This window comes from Rattus norvegicus, chromosome 9, assembly GCF_036323735.1.
Source record: "Rattus norvegicus strain BN/NHsdMcwi chromosome 9, GRCr8, whole genome shotgun sequence".
Classification (NCBI taxonomy): domain Eukaryota; kingdom Metazoa; phylum Chordata; class Mammalia; order Rodentia; family Muridae; genus Rattus; species Rattus norvegicus.
This window is the reverse complement of record NC_086027.1, coordinates 44564403-44582489: the sequence shown is the minus strand read 5'-3', so window position 1 is coordinate 44582489 and position 18087 is coordinate 44564403. Positions and strand designations below refer to the sequence as shown.

The 18087-nt window shown below is 46.6% G+C and overlaps 1 protein-coding gene and 1 non-coding gene across 3 annotated transcripts in view; both read right to left on the bottom strand.

The window, feature by feature from the left end:
* Positions 1 to 4367: 4367 nt before the first annotated feature.
* Positions 4368 to 18087, bottom strand: part of Plekhb2 (pleckstrin homology domain containing B2) — a 32650-nt gene continuing 18930 nt past the window's right edge. The window contains exons 5-8 of one of the 2 annotated variants that reach the window (XM_017596338.3): positions 17553 to 17592; positions 16158 to 16247; positions 12822 to 12927; positions 4368 to 7004 (exon numbers count right to left, since the gene is read on the bottom strand). In XM_017596338.3, the coding sequence (XP_017451827.1) occupies positions 6868 to 7004; positions 12822 to 12927; positions 16158 to 16247; positions 17553 to 17592 (373 nt within the window). In that variant the 3' untranslated portion in view covers positions 4368 to 6867. The remainder of the gene's footprint in view (positions 7005 to 12821; positions 12928 to 16157; positions 16248 to 17552; positions 17593 to 18087) is intronic. The other variant, NM_001106899.1, reaches the window with a different exon arrangement.
* On the bottom strand, positions 11327 to 11487 carry LOC120094916 (U1 spliceosomal RNA). Its single transcript, XR_005489605.1, has one exon. It is a non-coding gene; the product is annotated as a U1 spliceosomal RNA (small nuclear RNA).

Below are 18087 nucleotides of genomic sequence, written 5' to 3'. Positions count from 1 at the left end.
AGGAGAGGGAGGGGTGCACAGTTCAGGTAAGGAGCAAGAGTACAGGGAGGTGCTCAACCTTCACACCTCTCCTTGTGTGCTAAGCCTCCAACTCAGCCCTAGGCCACCCAGCAGGGCTAGGTGGGGCTGGGTGACAAAAAGAGACTTTTCCTGAGCCCACCCTGACACCCAGTGGCAGCTCCCAGAAGCGGCAGCTGCCTGGAAGAACAGTAAATACAGAAAATTCTATGCTATGCTATGGGAGAGAGAAGCCTTCCCTCAACCAGTCTCTCCAACTCAACTTGCAATGGAACTGTGCAGAGGACTGGTTTGGATTCAGATCCGATGGGCTCTCAGAGATTTCAGGGCTATGGGGCTGGCATCCCTGAGAACCGCAGGCTCGCAATGGAGAGGCTAGAGGGGGAAAGTCTGTGTGTCTGCTGGATGCCTGTGAGGCAGGATTATTACACATAGAGAAGGAAACTGAGGTGAGAGGCCCATGCTGCGTGCCCAGGTCTAGAAAAAGCAATGGAGAACTGAATCCAATCCCCCAGAAAATACACTTGCCCCACTGTGGGCCTTCCTGCAGATTTCACGGTAGGTTTCACAAGTTAACAGAGGCAGCTTCTTAAGAAGCACTGAGCCACCCCCGTATCTCCCCTCAGGTGTCCAGGGCTCAACCATCCCCTGCCCTAGGAACACATCAGGTGCCCACATGGTGTGCATGGCTGCTTAAGAACACCCTGCCCATGGCCCACTGATGATGACTATGATCTCTGAGCTGTGATGGTCCTCGCTGAGCTGCCAGTTTCACTGGGTGGAAGTCCTTGTCTCAGTGGGAAGGAGAATAGGGTGGAGAGTGGGGGATTAGAGGCATCAAATTAGCATATGAAAGAAACCGATTGCAGGAGATAACCCTACCCACCCCCTCTGTGCTTGTACCATCACTGCTGCCCCTGCTGACTACCACCGACATCACCATTCCAGGCTATGTGTAACAAAAAGATGCATGCAAGGGGAAAAATGCATGGTGTGTGATAGAGAACTTGCTTTGCGTGCACAAAACCCTAAGCTTAATCTCCTACTAATGAAAACGAAGAAACAAACAAAGATAGATCTTTGGAGCCTGAATCTGCCTTTTGCTCTAATCAATTCCAACCTTGGAAATGTTTCTCTCTTCTCAGCACTAATTCCCTTTCTGTTATTAATTGTGCATCTGTCCGCATCATTGTTCACTGGACACTTTAACAGGTCCCCTTTGAATTTGAATCTACACCAGTAACAGTAACACCCAAAGCTGTGCAAAGCCAGTGCTAGACACCCACTTCCTTCCCACTGGCTGAATGGCTATCCCTAGGAGAGTAGGGAGGCCGTGATTGGCAGGCTAGGGTCTATTGTGTCCATCCAAAGGTAGTCCTTTGTGGAGCTGGAAGAAGGGGGGAAAGGCAGCCCAGGAGAGAACATTCATCCTCTACCTCAGCGTAGGAGGGGCAGGGAACCCTACCTGGGTTGAGCAGAGGGAGACACGAGTCTGAAGCACTAGGCAGGGCCTGGATTGGGAGCAGAAAGCACAGAAGTGCCTGGGGTGGGGGGTGAGAGGGCATGAAAATGTACTCCACCCCAAGCCCAGACTCTCAGGACTCTCTGTTCTTGTGTCTTTTGGGTATGGTATGTGCTGGTGTTAGTACATGTGGAAGACAACTTCAAGTGTGATTCTCAGGGGCTATACTGGGTAGTTTTGTGTGTCAACTTGACACAAGCTGGAGTTATCACAGAAAAGGAGCCTCAGTTGTGGAAATGCCTTCATGAGACCCAGCTGTAAGGCATTTTCTCAACTAGTGGTCAAGGTGGGAAGACCCAGCCCATTTGGGTGGTGCCTTCCCTGGGCTGGTGGTCTTGGGTTCTATAAGAGAGCAAGCTGAGCAAGCCAGGGGAAGCAAGCCAGTAAGAAACATCCCTCCATGGCCTCTGCATCAGCTCCTGCTTCCTGATCAGCCTGAGTTCCAGTCCTGACTTTCTTTGGTGATGAACAGCAATATGGAAGTGTAAGCTGAATAAACCCTTTCCTCCCCAACTTGCTTCTTGGTCATGATGTTTGTGCAGGAATAGATACTCTGACTAAGACAGGGGCCTTTCATAATTTCTTTTAAGACTTGGTCTCTCATTGGCTTGGAAGTCACAGAATAGCCTAAGGAGGCTGGCCAGCAGGCCTCAGGGATCCTTCTGTCTCTGCTTTCTAGCACTGGGGTCACAAAAGTGTGCCATTACACATTCTTTTTGCATGGGTTCTAGCAGTCCAAATTGGGTCCTCATGCATGCAAGATAAGCTCTTTATTAACAAAGCTATGGCCACAACCCTAAACTGACCAAGTGACATTTCTGGGATAGAACTAGTTGACATGTGATTTACACCACTAGTTTTACTGACCAGCAAATACTATCAAAATGAAGGTTAAATACAAATAAGACTTCCATTAAAAGCTGGGAACAGTGAAGAGCATTGTCTTTTTTTAAAAAATATATGTGATTGTGTGCGTTCAAATGCTTGTGTTTGTGTGTGTGTGGGAGGTACATATGTACTCATATATGTGTTTATGCTTGAGTGCACAAGCCAGAGGACAAGCCAACCTCCAATGTTGTCTTCAGGAAGATTGTCCATCTCCTTTGAGTCAGGACCTTGACTCATCTGAAACTCACCAATTACTGTCTTCCCAATCCCCAGTTGCCAAGGACCAGCCTCAGCTTGGAAAGGGGTTCTGAGAAAGAGGTATTTAGAAGTAGCAAAAAGAACACCTTGAAGTCAAGCTGATAGTCTGTGTCCTACTCAGAACAGCTTTCTGAAGACCACCAGACAGCTCAGCTCTCAGACTTTTATTTACATACCAGCTCAGTCATTTACTCCAGGTTCCCTTTTGATTATCCCATGAATCAACATTCCATGACTCCCAGATCCTTGATTCTTATACATTTTTTTAAACATTGCAAATGAACTCAAAGTTTTGCCTGCCTTTGTAAGTACAGACAATAAGCTAGCTGGGTGGGATCCTCTCCTGAGATCACTACCCCCACCACACCTGATCCCAAACTAGCTCTGTCCCAGGCTGACTTTGAACTCAGGAATCTGCCTGCCTTTGTAAACACAAACAATAAACATAGCTGGTGGGATCTTGCCCTGTGATCACCACTCCCCAAATCTCTATCTCCTTCCTTGATAACTTTCTGACAAGCTGACTCATAGTACAACTGTCTATGTTCTTCTAGGTCCCGTGAAGCTCCTTTTACAATTCATACTGTATCCTTATATATTGCATAACTGAGAAATTATATATTTTTGAACTCATGTTTTCAGAGTTCTTTCTCACAGCCTTAAGGACTATCCTGAAGGTCTCAGTGTTTACCGATTTTTTGCTAAGGGCATAGACACACCCTTGCCTCCCAGACTTGTGCTGTCTCTGATTATCATGGAGTCATTAACCTTGGCAGAGAAGACATTCCCCGATAATCTTGACAGGGAGAACAGTTTTTTATACAAACAAGCCTCATACTCAGTGAATAGTCAGCTTTTGAGCCTCAGCCTCAACAGCTGTAACTCGAACCAAACTTCACTTGCAACTATTATAAGAATTAGTGGGTTGGGAGCTGAAGAGGTGGTTCATTGGTTAAGAACATGTACTGCTCTTGTGGAAGACTTGAGCTCAACTCCTACATGGCATTAGGCAGCTCACAACTGGCTGTAATTCTAGTTCCAGGGAATCTAATCCTGCTGTCCTCAGCAGACACCTATATTCTTGTACCCATACATGCACAAATACACATATTGAAAATAATGCCCCAGGCTTTGTGGCAAACATCTGTAATTCCAGTACTCAGGCAGGTGCATCTCCGTGAGTTCAAGGCCAGCCTGATCTACATAGCAAGTTCCAGGCAGCTATCAGTCAGGGATACATGACCCTATCTGAAATATAAACCGAAATAAAAGTAAGCCTTAAAAGAATTGTGAGTTTCTTCTTCTAAAGCGACTGCACATCTCTAACACCTAAAATCCTGAATAAGTGGAATTTTTTTTTTCTTTTCTTTTTTTCGGAGCTGGGGACCAAACCCAGGGCCTTGCGCTTGCTAGGCAAGCGCTCTACCACTGAGCTAAATCCCCAACCCCTTAAGTGGAATTTTTACTGCTGACAACAGAGCTCACCAATTGGATAGAAGACTGGCACTCTGGGGGCTAACCTTTCTCCAAGCTCCAAGTTCTATGATCGCAGATGTCTGTAGCCACACCCACCTCTCATCTCTGACCTCAGATCCTCGTGATTTTATGGCAGGCTCTTGACTATCTCTCCAGCCACCTCAGAATAATTTAAACGTACAACAGAAATCACAATGAGACACAGTTTAAGGTTAATGATCATTTAATGTTTTAACAAGTCCACTTATAAACATACCATATGCATAATCAGGGAGAAAATGGGCTCTGTAGACACAACAGAACAGCAGAAGCAATCACAAAGAAGACTGCCTGCATTCTCTGCCTTTCGCCTACATAGACTAGAAGGCGAAATGAGAGGTTACATAGGATCAACAACACATGTAGAAAATAAGTCTGAACCATTCTGTCTCAAACACAGGAACTTGCTACACTCCAGAAGGCTACTGTGGGCACTAGCGACCTAAGACGAGCCCTCTTGGCAAGGGATGATCTGAGGAAGCCTCGGGCTTTCCTTACATATGAAAAGTTCTTGACTCAAAGAACTAAAAGAACAATGAAGTCAGCCACAACCCTGTCAGCAGCCAGCCTCTTCCAGCCCAGCATCATTATTTATAAGTCTCCACGGAGGAGAAGAGTTCCTCAACATCAGACAAGTAGTTCCCTCCAACTCATGAATTTCATGACTCACTGAGGTACAAAACCACGCTGCAAAACCATCGAAAGGACGTCGTCTATGAGGCTCGGGGCTGAGAAAATGAGATGCCTGGGAAAATATTCCCTACTGGGTATGCCACAAAGTAACTGGTGACAGGAAATGATCAGGCTCAGCAATGGCTGCCTGGTACAGCTGGCCCTACTGGGGTCAGGCGCTAGGCATGGCACACCCATGGGACAGCAGGAGATAATTCTGTTTCAAAAGTACTTCAGGGACATGACTCAATACTCTATGGTTTAAGGAATCCCAGTAACTAACTTCAAAATTAAAATCCCTGTGCAACACTAAACAGTGGTTTTAGTGTTTTGTATGTAATGCATGGAGCTTTACAAATGGGGACGTTGTGAGTAAATGGCAGTCTTACAGCACAGGCTGTTAAAATCCGCGTCCTACTTATTAAAGCAATGCTGTACGAGCTGTGTCAACAGGTCTCCAAGGAGTAGCGAGAAAGCACTGTGGGCACCACCTCATCTACTGGGCAACTGTCTGACACGGAGATCGGCTGAGGACTTGAACTGACCAAGAGACCTGCCTATCAGTACGGCAAGACAGCACGCATGCTCAGGGCTGGGCACAGTCAGAATGCGTGTTTCCTTTGGGAAAGCACTCTGGAGAAACAGGACTATGCAATGTAGAGGGCGGGACCTTCACTGTGCTGCCCCATCTTTGGGACAGGGTACTATTTGAAACTAAAACCATGGCAGGCACACGGCTGGAACTGGGAGCTTTAAAACATGAAAGAACAGAAATTTTAAATATGTGGAATGTGTATTCTCTAATGTTGGAAATATAAATTTTTGTCAGAAATCCAGATTGTGAGTTTCCCAGAGTGTCACACGTTTGGGGACTAGAAATGTTTTAAGCTCTTCTGCTGTGAGGCGGTCAGGACTGAGAACAAGGCTGGATCCCCACTAACATGAGGGATTAGAACGAATCCCTGAGATGGTCTCTACCCAATCCCCATTTCTCACTCAAAACCTGAGTCTCTCTGGACACCCACGGGGCCTCCCAACCACTGCCTGCCGAGGAAGAGCCTCACCAGGAGTTAAAGAGCATCCCGTGAAGCTTGGGTCCCAGAAGGCCTGAGGCAGGAACATTCCAAGTAAGGCTCTCCCCAATTCCCCTCACTATACTTTCTTTACAAGTAGAAAAATAGGCTCTATAGGCTCTCTGCAGACTGGGCTGGCAATCAATACGCCTAAAGCAGACACTGAAAACATATCACCAGGCAGCTCCCAGTGTAACTCCCACCACTGGCACTCACTTCTTTATCCAGCAGGGCTTAAAAGGAGAGGCTCGAATTCTGAGGCTCAAATCAATTCCTAACTCCAGACAGTTTCCAGTCATCCCCGGGAAAAGCAAACAGAAGAATAACAAGAATGTAAAACTGGGCAGATTCCTGGAGCATAATTAAAGGGAAGGGGTGGCCCTCTGCATCCTGAGCAGATCCTGCCGGTATCTGGGAGCTCCAAGGGGTAGGTTATGGGGTCCTCACATCACAGTCCTGCAGGAGCCACCAGCCCACAGCTCCTAGGGTAACATGCAGCCGGGGTCTGGAGTGAGATTCCACAGTTAAAGAAGCTACAACTCTCCTCCCCACACTCACACACATCCTCTTCCGTTGCCATTATTGTTGTTGGCATAGCAAGGAAAGCCACCCCTCAATTCAACACTGAGCCTAACTGAACGGAAAATGCCCTTTTAGATGGTGTGTTTACAAAGCCATCCAAGAGTCCCTAAGAAAGACTTGATGGAAGTTGGTACCCGGAAGGACTCGGGCTCTCGCTCACAGCATACCTCGGGCTTTCTTTGTGGTACCATCCAGGTCAATCACAGTTATTAGATTACCATCTTCAAAAGAACTATTTAAATTATTATGAAAGACACTTGTCACAAACAGAAATGCCCTGCAAATCAAATTATTGCACACAGGACTAACTGAAGCTATGCACAGAAAATGCTGAAGGCTCTAGAAGACCCAGAACAGAGAGCCCAGGGCCATGCCTGTGGCTGCCCCAGCAAGCATGCCCAGGGCCAGGTCACTGTCACTGTCTCGGTACCGTTCACGGATGATGACTTGGTTGGCAGGCTGTTGTCCATAAACTCCTACAAAAGAAGAGAAAGGAGATCTTTTAAGATGTAATTTGGAAGTCCAACGTTCACTGAAAAGATGGTGTCCTTAACATAGACGCTGTATCTAATCTCCATGTCACCAGCTTGTTCACTATTTGGCTTTCAAGGTCCTTCAGAAAAGTGTTAACAGGTGGCTTCAGTGAGTTCAACCCAATCCTTTCCAAGGCCGCCATACATATGCTAAGGTAGACACTGTTGCAATTTATCAAAGACAATATGTGGGGGGCTGGACTTCTTGTTGCTCTTGCAGAGAAGCTGGCATGCACACGTTCCCTCTCAAGCACCAGTAACTATAGCTTCAGGGATCCAATGCCCTCTTCTGATCTCTCCAAGTCCCAAGGGTGCACTTGGTACACACACACACAGCCAAGCACTCATGCTTGTTAAATAATTTTTTAAAAGATGTGCATAAGACCTGGCATGGTGGTGCACACCTTTAATCCCAGTGAGTAGGAGGCAGTGAGAAGGGCCAGCCTGGTCTACACGGTGAGTTTCAGGCCAGCCAGGGATACCCAGCGAGAGTCTGTCTAAAAGACAAGAGGACGGTACAAGCTTGCAGAGAGGAAGTTGATCATCCTTCAGAAGAACTTTATTAGAGGAGTGTGGTGGTTCGGATGAGAATGCCCCCATGGGATCACATATTTAAATACTCCATCCTGGGGGGGGGGGGTTGAACTGTTTGGGAAGAATTAGAAGGTGTGATCTTATTGAAGGAGATGTGTCACCAGGGGTGGGATTTAAGATTTCAAAAGCCCACACCATTCCCAGTTAGCGCTCTTCCTCTCCCCGTTTCCTTCCCTACCTCTCTCTGTCTCTCTTTGCCTCCTACTTGCACATAAGGCTGGAAGTTCTCAGCTACTGTTCCAGGACCATGCCTGCCTGCACCCTTCCATGACAGTCAGGGACTCACTCTCTGTGACTGTAAGCCTCAATGAACTTTCTTCTGTAAGTTGCCTTGGTCACAGTGTTTCATCGCAGCAATAGAAAAATAACAAATATGACCTCGTGACCACCGAGGAGAATGCCTTCAGTGCTTTCAGCTTCTTACTCACAGGTTTCCAGGGGGTGGAGGAATCCATACAGGGTGACCCAGCCTACCCGAAAAAGCCAGAGAAACACCGATAAGGAAGAAAATGGAAACCTGCCTTGGAATTCGGAGGGAGGCAGACCCACGCCTGCCAAGGAGAGGAAAGCACTTGACTGTTTAGAAGAGCTGCCCGGAGGCCTGCCTGACTCCATCTTAAGATTAAAGGCCATCTTGTGACAAGGCCAAAACAAGTTTATTCCTGTTTTCTATAAACCTTGGATTTGAGCAGGTCTTGACTCATTTTCTGGAATTTGACGTGTTCCACGTACTATACCCCCACCTCCACCCTGATAAGGTGTTCTGGTAAATAATTCTGAAATATGCAGTCAAGTTCCCACATAAGCAAAATTCCTCTGGAAACCTCCCAACCCTTGAAAACCTCCTAGTGTTGCGGGTGTGTGTTTGTTTGAGCTATATAAACCCATAGTCTTTTATGTTTGACGCTATTTTATTAAACCTTGCTTTAGAGAGAGATAGCCTTGTCTGACAAAAAAATAAAGCTTACGTAATCTGACCAAAGCACCTGGGTGATGATCTTTACCCCAGCTCCACAGGATAAACACTGCACGGTTACATCACAGGCCGCTTATCTTACTCTGGAGAGGGCTGCAGGGTCGGGCCTGGTTTCTGGAGCAGAGAGTGAGGGAGACAGCGAGGGGACCTGGAACCTTACAAACGCCATCTGAGAACTCACAGAGAGGTCGCAGGGCAAAGTTTAGAGCACAGAGAAAGCTACGGAAGCCTGCCTCGGATTTCCATGGCAGCCCTCCACGCCACCCTTGCTGGGATGACAGACAAACGGGAAGAATGCGGGAGCACCAGGGAAAGTCTGCTTGGAGATGAATCAGCAGCAAGCATGGTGGCTCACACCTGCCGTCTTAGCACGTGGGGGCTATGACAGCCACACTGATGTCTCACCATCTGAAGTTTGCTTCCTGTGAAGTACAAAGTGGGTAGACGTATACCTACATCCCCTTCTGTGTCACCACACTGCGCTTCCTCAGTTGTGACAAGTATCTGAGGATGTCACCAGAAGGAAAAAAATATCATGAGAAAAATCACTCTTGATCCTTAAAGTGGGTGTCCTGAATTTTCTTTTTGGTTGGCTGGGACTTTTTGTGTTTTGTTTTGTTTTGTTTGTTGTTTGAGACAGTCTAACTGTGCATCCCAAGTGGTCTGGAACTCACTATGTACACTGGACTGCCCTGAAACTCACGGATCCGCTTGCCTCTGCCTCTGAGGTGCTGGAGTAAAGGTGAGCAGCGCTACATCCCACTTAACCGTACATTGAGTTAGTACACAAAATAACGAGGTTCACTACGTACTCCACTCATGCAGTGTTTGGTAGCATCTCTTCCCCTCCTAGCTGGCTACACAACCCCTTCTTGGGAGCCAACTAGCACACACTAGTGAAGGTCTAAGGTCGAAACAGGTCTCTCTTGAGCATTTACTTTGGGAGTGTGGGGGTCACTGCCCTGACTTTGTTACAGACTCTCTTTTTTTTTCCTGGATCTGAGGACCGAACCCAGGGCCTTGCGCTTGCTAGGCAAGCGCTCTACCACTGAGCTAAACCCCAAACCCCCATTACAGACTCTTAAGACTACAGTCATACCCAAACTAAAATATTAGAAACAGACGTCTCACTCACAGTGTGAGCTGGGTACATCTTCCTCTCCACACCCCCAACTTAAAAGCACACACAGCCACTTCTTCAGCAGATACACACTAAAGGAGAAACCCACTGAGGATATCTGGAAACTTCAAATGTTCCAACGTCAAAGGTATAGCCAAAGAGTGCAAAGAATTCATTGTGCATGCCCCTGGCGCTGAGGTGCTGAGAGACACTTCATGTCCTTAATCTACAGCCAAGAACGGCACATCCCTAGGGTTTTTGCAGAATGAATTATGTGAGTTCCAAAAAATCCAGAAGAGCATCTGGGGAAAATCTTCTTGTCCAAATTGCAAGAATGTGTCACATGTAGGTACAAATGTGCCTGCCTGTGCTGTAACCTGGAGAACTCTGAACTACACTTCCTCCCACGGTACCTCAGCCAGCCAGCCTGTGCCTCCTCTACTTCCTCTGCCCCCAACCTCCACCTCTGCCTCCTCACCCTTTCCCTGCCCTGCTTCTGCCTCTGCCTCTGCCTCTGCTTCCTCTTCTGTCTCCTCCTCCACTGCCCTAATGGCTGCACTGTTTGAATAACACAGTCCCATTAAAGCACTTTAGGCTGGACCGTTAGCAAGAGCCTCACATATATAATAGTGAGAGATCTACTGGAGATTAATTAAGGAAGCCCAAGAGATTAATGAGAGGAGGAAGCAGATTAAACCGTCAGTCACCAGTCCCTGACTCTGACTTATAATGAGTCACCATGAAGCCCAATGGCAGTGTTATCAACAAGGTAGAAATGTCTTCATTGTGCCCTGCAGAAAGAAGCTAGAGCTCTTGTGTAACTTAGAGTGTTATTCAGAGAGGGTGGATCTGACAGAGGCCTCTGTGCTTCACGGTGCACACTGGCTTCGTAAAGTACCTGAGTCCAGGTTCCGGTATTCGGGTTGATGGGTTCACAACTGCCTGGGACTCCAGCTCTTGGGGATTCTCGGGCCCCCTCGGCCATGTGTGCTTTACCCACACATGTTCAAATAAATGGGCTAGGGGAGAACTCTTCTCACAAGAAACCATGGAAATGATAAGTGGGTTTCTTACAGGCTTAAGAAGTTTTAGCTAGCACACTATAGACACCTATCTGAAGCTCTGTCACCTTAAAACTTTAATATGTATTATATAATATATATTATACATATATATATATATATATTTGTGCATATTGGGCATGCTCCATTGAACTGTCTCACCAAACCCATCTCAGCCTTTTTACAAGCACCTTTGATGTCAATTCTGCCTGGTGTCCTGTGGTGATGCATGTGACATACGGAGAAGGTCACCAAGTCGGTCTTAATATAGCCAAGTCCTGTCTTAGTTACTTTCCTGTTGCCATGATAAAACACCACTGCCAGCTCGACTTAGAGAAGGAAGGATTCATTCATTTGAGTTTATGGATCCAGAGGGATTCGAGTCTGTCCCTTCACAGCAGGAAAACGTGACAAGAACTGGGAATATCAGAGAGTTCACATCTCAAAATGAGAGCAAGAAACGCAGAGGGAATAGGAATGGTTTGAGGCTTTTCCTCTTCCTCCTCTCCCTCTCCAGGTTAGAGTACAAATGCAGTCCCTCAGCACAGATTATACAGTGGAGTTTTCCACATTTGGGGAAATCACAGGGGTCGTCACATCCGGAGTACAATGGACAAGCCTCACCCTGGGAAAACCATGATCATGATCATGGTACTGCCCCTGCCAGGTACGTATGTATGAGGCTTTTAAAACCTCAAGCCTCACCCCAGTGGTGGATTTTCTCTAACAAGGCCACAATTCCTAATCCTCCCTAAACAGTGCCACCAACTGGGAACCAACCGCCTGAGGATAAAGGGACATCTCATTTGAACCACATGTCACTCCTGGTTCCCATCGCCTCACAGACATAATGTATCCCTCATTATGTCCAACTTCAAAAGTCCCCAAAGTCTTTCAGTCTCAACGCTGTTTAAAATGACAAAGTCTAAAGTCTCTTCAGAGACTCCAGGCAATCTCCTAACCATAAGCCCTTGTAAAATAAAATAAAAAAAAACAAAAAACCAGTTACACACTACCAATCTATAATAACACAGGATATATATTACCATTCCAAAAGGTAGAAAATGGGGCACAGTGAGGAGACAGTGTTAGGGTTCTGCCCCTGTGGCATTGCTGCCTGTGATCTCTGTCTCTGTCTCTCTTTGTCTCTCTCTCTCTCTCCCTCCCTCTCTGATTCCATTCTCTGTATGTAGCTCTGGGAGGCCATTGTGTGGAGCTATGGAGGGAATGCCCAAGTTTGTGAGAGATGCCCAAGGCATCTGCTAAGGAGAGCTACTTCATTTCATAGGCTTCTAGTGTTAAAGACTGAATGGCAAGGGGGCTGGAGAGACGGCTCAGCAGTTAACACCGCTTGCTGCTCTCCCAGAGAACCCTGGTTCAGTTCCCAGCACCTATAAGACACAGCCATGAGGAACTCCAGTCCCAGGCATCGGACCCTGACAGGCACTTACACTTATGTGTACATACCTATCGACACGTACACACAATGAAAAATAAATCTTTAAAAAACTGTTTAAATTGAATGACATACAGAAAATGTAAGCAACTAAGGTGTATTTGATTATATTTTAAATAAAGATTATTAAAACCTTAAATAATCAAAAGCTGGGCTGAAGAGATGATTCAGTGGAGCTCGGAGAGTTTCTGCCAATCTGACAACCCGAGTTCAATCTCTGGGACTCACACAGTGTTAGGAGACAACTGACTCCCTTGAATTGTCCTCTGGCCTTCCTTCATGAGCTGTGACATACATGTGCCCACACACATATGTGTACCCATGCACACAAAGTCAATAAAAATGCAATAGTTTTAAATAACAATTGTTCTAGCACTGTAAAGGTATATAAAACCCCAAAAGACTGAAGAGAACTACGCAAAAATCAGAGTGGCAAAGTGATTTGGATTCTCCAGTGAGAAAGTGCAGCTCATTTAACCTCAAACTGAAAATTAAGGCTCCTCTCTGCCCCCACCATATGTGGAGGCCAAGAGCAGCAGCCAGCGTGAGTTACCTGCATATGGGTACTGGTATGGCACTGCATACGCCTGCCCGTTGGCGGCATAGACAACTTGAGTTCCTGCTGGGTACGCGCCACTGTATGGACCATAGCCGTAGACCTGGAAGGAAAGAAGGTTCCATGAGAAATACAATTTTGAGGGAGGGGCTGGTGGGATGGCTCAGTGGGTAAAGGCACTTGCCACCTAGCCTGATGACATGCTTTGTGTCCCTGACACTCACGAAGTGGAAGGGGTGGGTGGAGTCCTAAAAACCATCCTCTGTCAGCAATTATGAAATGAACACATAATTGGTGCGTGGGGATGGAGAGGGGTGACACGCATGGGAGGTACTGGGAGGAGGAAAGGGGAGATGAGAAATGATGTGATGATACATACATATTTATATACATACATACATACATACATGTATACATACATACATGCACACATACATACACGCACTCATACATACACACACATATATACACGTATACATGTATACACATATATATCCATATATACATGTACACACATATACATGCATACATGCATAGGTGTCCCCCGACCTCCACAGGTGTGCTGTGACATATCCTAGATTGGATAATGGAGACTCAGAAATCACAATGAGTACAGACAGAAAAGGGGTGGAGGGGCCGGGAAAAGTTTGCTCCCTCTGCCTGAAGAGCCAATAACTGCTCCACTCTGCAAACACTAAGACCTGGCTGCAAGAACACCCTATTCCACCCCCCAAAGCTCAGAGGTGGAAGCCCTAACCACCGTGCTCTACAACAGCCTCAACTACAACTACAACAGCTACAGCAAGCCTCCCCTGCTCCCTTAGAGCGCAGACAGAAAAGGGTGCAGGCGAGGCAGGCGGTTTCATCCCTGCCAGATAACAAGGCACCCACTCTACCATGCAACAGACCACGAGTGAGCCGGAATCCATGACTGCCGAGCAGAAGCAATTGCCCTTCTCACCCCCGAGGAACCACTGAAGGCCCGGTGGGGAGTGGGTCTGCTGGCCACGCTGCATACATCCATCAGTATGTATGCAGTAACTGGGAGTCCTCTCTTCCCAGCAAGGTGCTCTGAGAAGACTCAGAGAAAACCTAAACTCCTGAGCCTTAGGTCCCAGCCCTGGCTGTGGCCTGAGAATCTGGACTTCGACCTGGCAAGATCCGAGTCTCGCTGTGTTTAACATATCAAGGTTCTGACCAAAATCACTTTTAGCTCAAGCAGCCGAGATCACAAACAAAAGGACACAGAATAACGCCCACATTGAGACCTCATAGATGCAGGGGTGTAGCTCAGTGGGCGGAGCTTGCTGGGCATGGCAGAAAGGCTGGGTTCCAACCCAGCACCTGAGGGTGAAAGATGCTAGAATTATCTAGAAAGGACTTGTGTGTTGAGCGCCACTGTATATATGAGTGGTCTTTGTGCAGTGTATGGGTGTGGGTACAAATGTACATGTATAGAAGGCATACACGCCCGTGCATACATTCAGAGGCCACAAGCGGACACCAGGGGCATGTGCATGCGCACACGTACACTGTTGCGCTCCCCCCACCCCCACCCCCACTCACCTTATTTCCTTGAGACAGTATCTCTTACGGAAAAGATTTTTTTTCCTTAGTTTACTAGTTGGTCTAGGACTCTCTATGTAGGTAAGGCTGACCACAAACTCACAAAGATCCACGGGTTTCCTCCTTCTGAGTACTAAGTTTAAAGTTGTGCACCACCACATTCAGCTTGGGAAAGGTTTTCTTTTTTCTTGAGAAAGGGTTTCTCTAAGGGTTCTAAGCCCTGGCAGTCTTAGAACTTGATCTGTAAACCAGGCTGACCTCAAACTCATGGAGATCTGCCTGATTCTGCCTCCCGACTGCTGGGATTAAAGATGTGCAGTGTAACACCTGGCCCTTTGGAAAGGATTTTAAAGTAATTATTATAAAAATCTTTCAGTTAGCAATTATGAAATGAACTGATCTAAATGAAAATAAATTAGTAACTCCCCAAAATTTTAAAAATTATAAGAAAAAAATCAGTATAATGCATATACAAAGAATATAAATTCTGGAAATAGCCAGGGTGTGGTGCTGCACACCTGTAATCCCAGAGTTTGAGAAATTGAAAGTTTACAGCACCCACATGGAGGCTCGCAGCTTCCCTTAACTCCAGTGTAGGGGATCTGATGCCCTCTCCTGGCCTCGGTGGGTACTGCATGTGTGTGGTGCTCTACTTGCAGGCAAAACATTCCTACACATAAAATTATATCTTTTAAAAATAGACAGTTATATACAACCACTTGAAGATAATAGAATACTTATAGATCTAATAAATGTGATCTATTATTATGCTGAAAACTGTAAAACGCTGACAAAACCAACAACCACCACCACCACCACCTAAAGAAAGCCAAGAATAAAAGCAGAGACAAACAGAATAGCCCACGAAGCTCAGGACAGCGAAAGAGACTTCTCTCTAAACGTGATGCAGTGGCTTATGGCAGCTTTGGTCAAAAACCTTGCGAGGTTTTGCAGTTAACACAGATAAACGGATTTGGGGCTGGCCAGATGGCTCAGTGGATAAAGGTGCTTAGCACCAAGCCTGACAACCCCCGAGTTTAATCCGCAGGACTCACAGAGAGAGCCAACTCTCAAGTTATCCTCTGACCTCTACCTGTGCAATGTACATGTAGGCACTACATGCACGCATGCATGCATACGCACGCGCACACACACACACGTGTACACACGCACGTGCACAGGCACACTAATATATACATATATTAATGTTAATATATATGTAAATATGTGTATATATCTTAATTAATAAATTTATAAACAGTGGGTGAAATAGCTCAGTGGTAAAGAACTTGCCTAGCATATGTGAAGCCTTGAGTTCAATCTCTCAATAACAAATGACACACACACACACACTAGGTTTTTTGTTTATTTTGAGACAGACTTTCAAGAGTGAGCTGGCCTCCTGAGTAGCCAAGAAGGATCTTGATCTCCTAATTGCCCTGCCCCTACTTTCCAAGCACTGAGAGTTGTGTGTCCCCACCCCCAGTTTATGCCGTGCTGGGGACCACAACCTCCAGCTCGCTAGGCTTAGCAAATGCTCCATCAACTGGGCCACAACACCAGCTCCAAGAGTTGCTTTACGCCATCTGAGCAAAGAGGAATACTTTGTGATAAAGGGGGAAGAATTAGTGTGTTTCTTATTTCCCTGAGACTGACTTAAGATTAAGATCAAAACTGCAACCAAAAACAGAAGAAAGCAGAAATGGAAAAGCAGCAGAGAGTCCCCACCATCCCCCATTTGTATGCTCTCTGCTCAGACCTCCCTACCTCAGGGGTCGGTGTAGCATAGGCTGCGTAGGGAGGCGGCGACGCGGCCACTGCAGTCTCTTCAGACAGGATTGCGGAGCCAACATAAGCCTGTGTGAGACAAGAGAGCTAAGATCACGAAGGGCCGCTCCTGCTGGTCCAGGGGCAACCTACAGCCGACTAAAGCACCCTCTGAGTTTAGCAGCCAATCCTGGCTCAGCCCCAAGCCAGAGAGGAGCACTCCAGGCGCAGGAGGGTATGTGGAGGCCCTGCTGCCAATGCCTCATAGAGCAAACGTTACTACCCTTATCAGTCCATCTGGTCACAAACAGATATGTACCAGGAACATGATCTTCTGAAATTCAAAATACCCCAGTGAAAAGGGGAAGAAAAAAAACTCAAAAAAATCCACACGCATAATTGCACTGGGTTTTTGCTAACTGCGTGGATCGTTGATACTAATTTCCATGGCTGTTCGTGAAAGAAAGGAGTATAGACTGAGCTCTGAGGAAAAGTATCTCTGGCCAACAAAGGCCGTGGACCCTGAGCTTTTGACTTCCCACCGGTACAAATTCTTCTCTAAGCCTTATCTGCTTTTCTATTTTTTTCTATAAATATATTGGAAAAAATAGAACTCCACCTAAGAATGAAAATGCTGACCACAAAGGTCTCGGGCACCAAGAGGCACTGCCAGGGATACAACGAGATTTATGGTTTCTCTATCTCCTGTGGTCAAAATTAGTATTAGGGCCACCAACAGGGACAAGAAAGGTCTTGGGTTTTTGAGGCTGCGATCTGTTTGTTTGTTTGGTTGGTTGGTTGGTTGGAACTGCCACTCCTGGCCGAGGAGGGTGTCCTCTTAGTCACTCTCTCATACTCTGACAAAATAACCTGATGGAAGCTCGGCAAGAGCTTTGTTCTGGTTTATAATTCTAGAGGGACACAGTCCATCACGGTGGGGATGGCGCGTGGCGGCAGGCAGAGGAGGCATGGCAGCAACCAGGGAGGCAAGGTAGAAGGAACAGGATGGAGCTGGTCACATTGCATCCAGGATCAACACTGAATAGAAGTCAAATCGGGCTCAAGACAAAACCTCAGTGACCCCTGGTGAAGTACTGTCTTCCGTGAGGTTCCGCCTACAGGTTCTGTAACTTGCAAACTACTCCACCAGCTGTGAACCAGGCACTCAAGCAAGGGAGCCTACGGGGCTGTTTCCTATCAGACCACAACAAGGGCTTCTTACTAAAACTGGCGTGATCACTGTCAACACGAGGCACCCTGCACTGCTCTGCTCAGGAATCTGTGTGGACAGGAAAGCCACCCCCTTTCCATTTCCCCCTCCTGCCTCCTGCTCTCCAGTTTGCTACACAGACCCAGGATGTACAAACAGGGCTGGAACAACCATGAGCAACTTACTGTGTTTGTTCTGGAATCCTGCAGTGTAAACTTCCATGCCCTGGAGAAAGTGAAAAACAGGGTACTCTGAGGTAATCCAACATTCCAGTGATTCTTAAATTCAGACAAGCCTCAGCATTCCCTGAAAGGCTTCTGTATAAAGAGAGACAGCTAGTCCCTAATCCCAGCACTTGGGAGGCTTAAACAAGAGGACTATCAACCTGTGTGGTGGATTAAGACCCTGTCTCAGACCACCCCACCCATACCAAATAAACAAAATAAAATGAAACTTCAGGCCTTACCCTAAGACCACCAAATCATCTCTTGCTCAGGACACTGACTTAGAAAACATGTATATTTAGAGAACTGTCTTACAGTAGATACGATCTAAAACATAATACATACAGTTTGGTATTTTTATCTTTAATAAATGTAAATAAATGTGGTCAGGCAGTGGAAGTACATGCCTTTAATCCAGGACTCGGAAGGCAGAGGCAGGCAAATCTCTAAGTTTGCGGTTAGCCTGGTCTATAGAGCAAGATGCAGGACAGCCAGG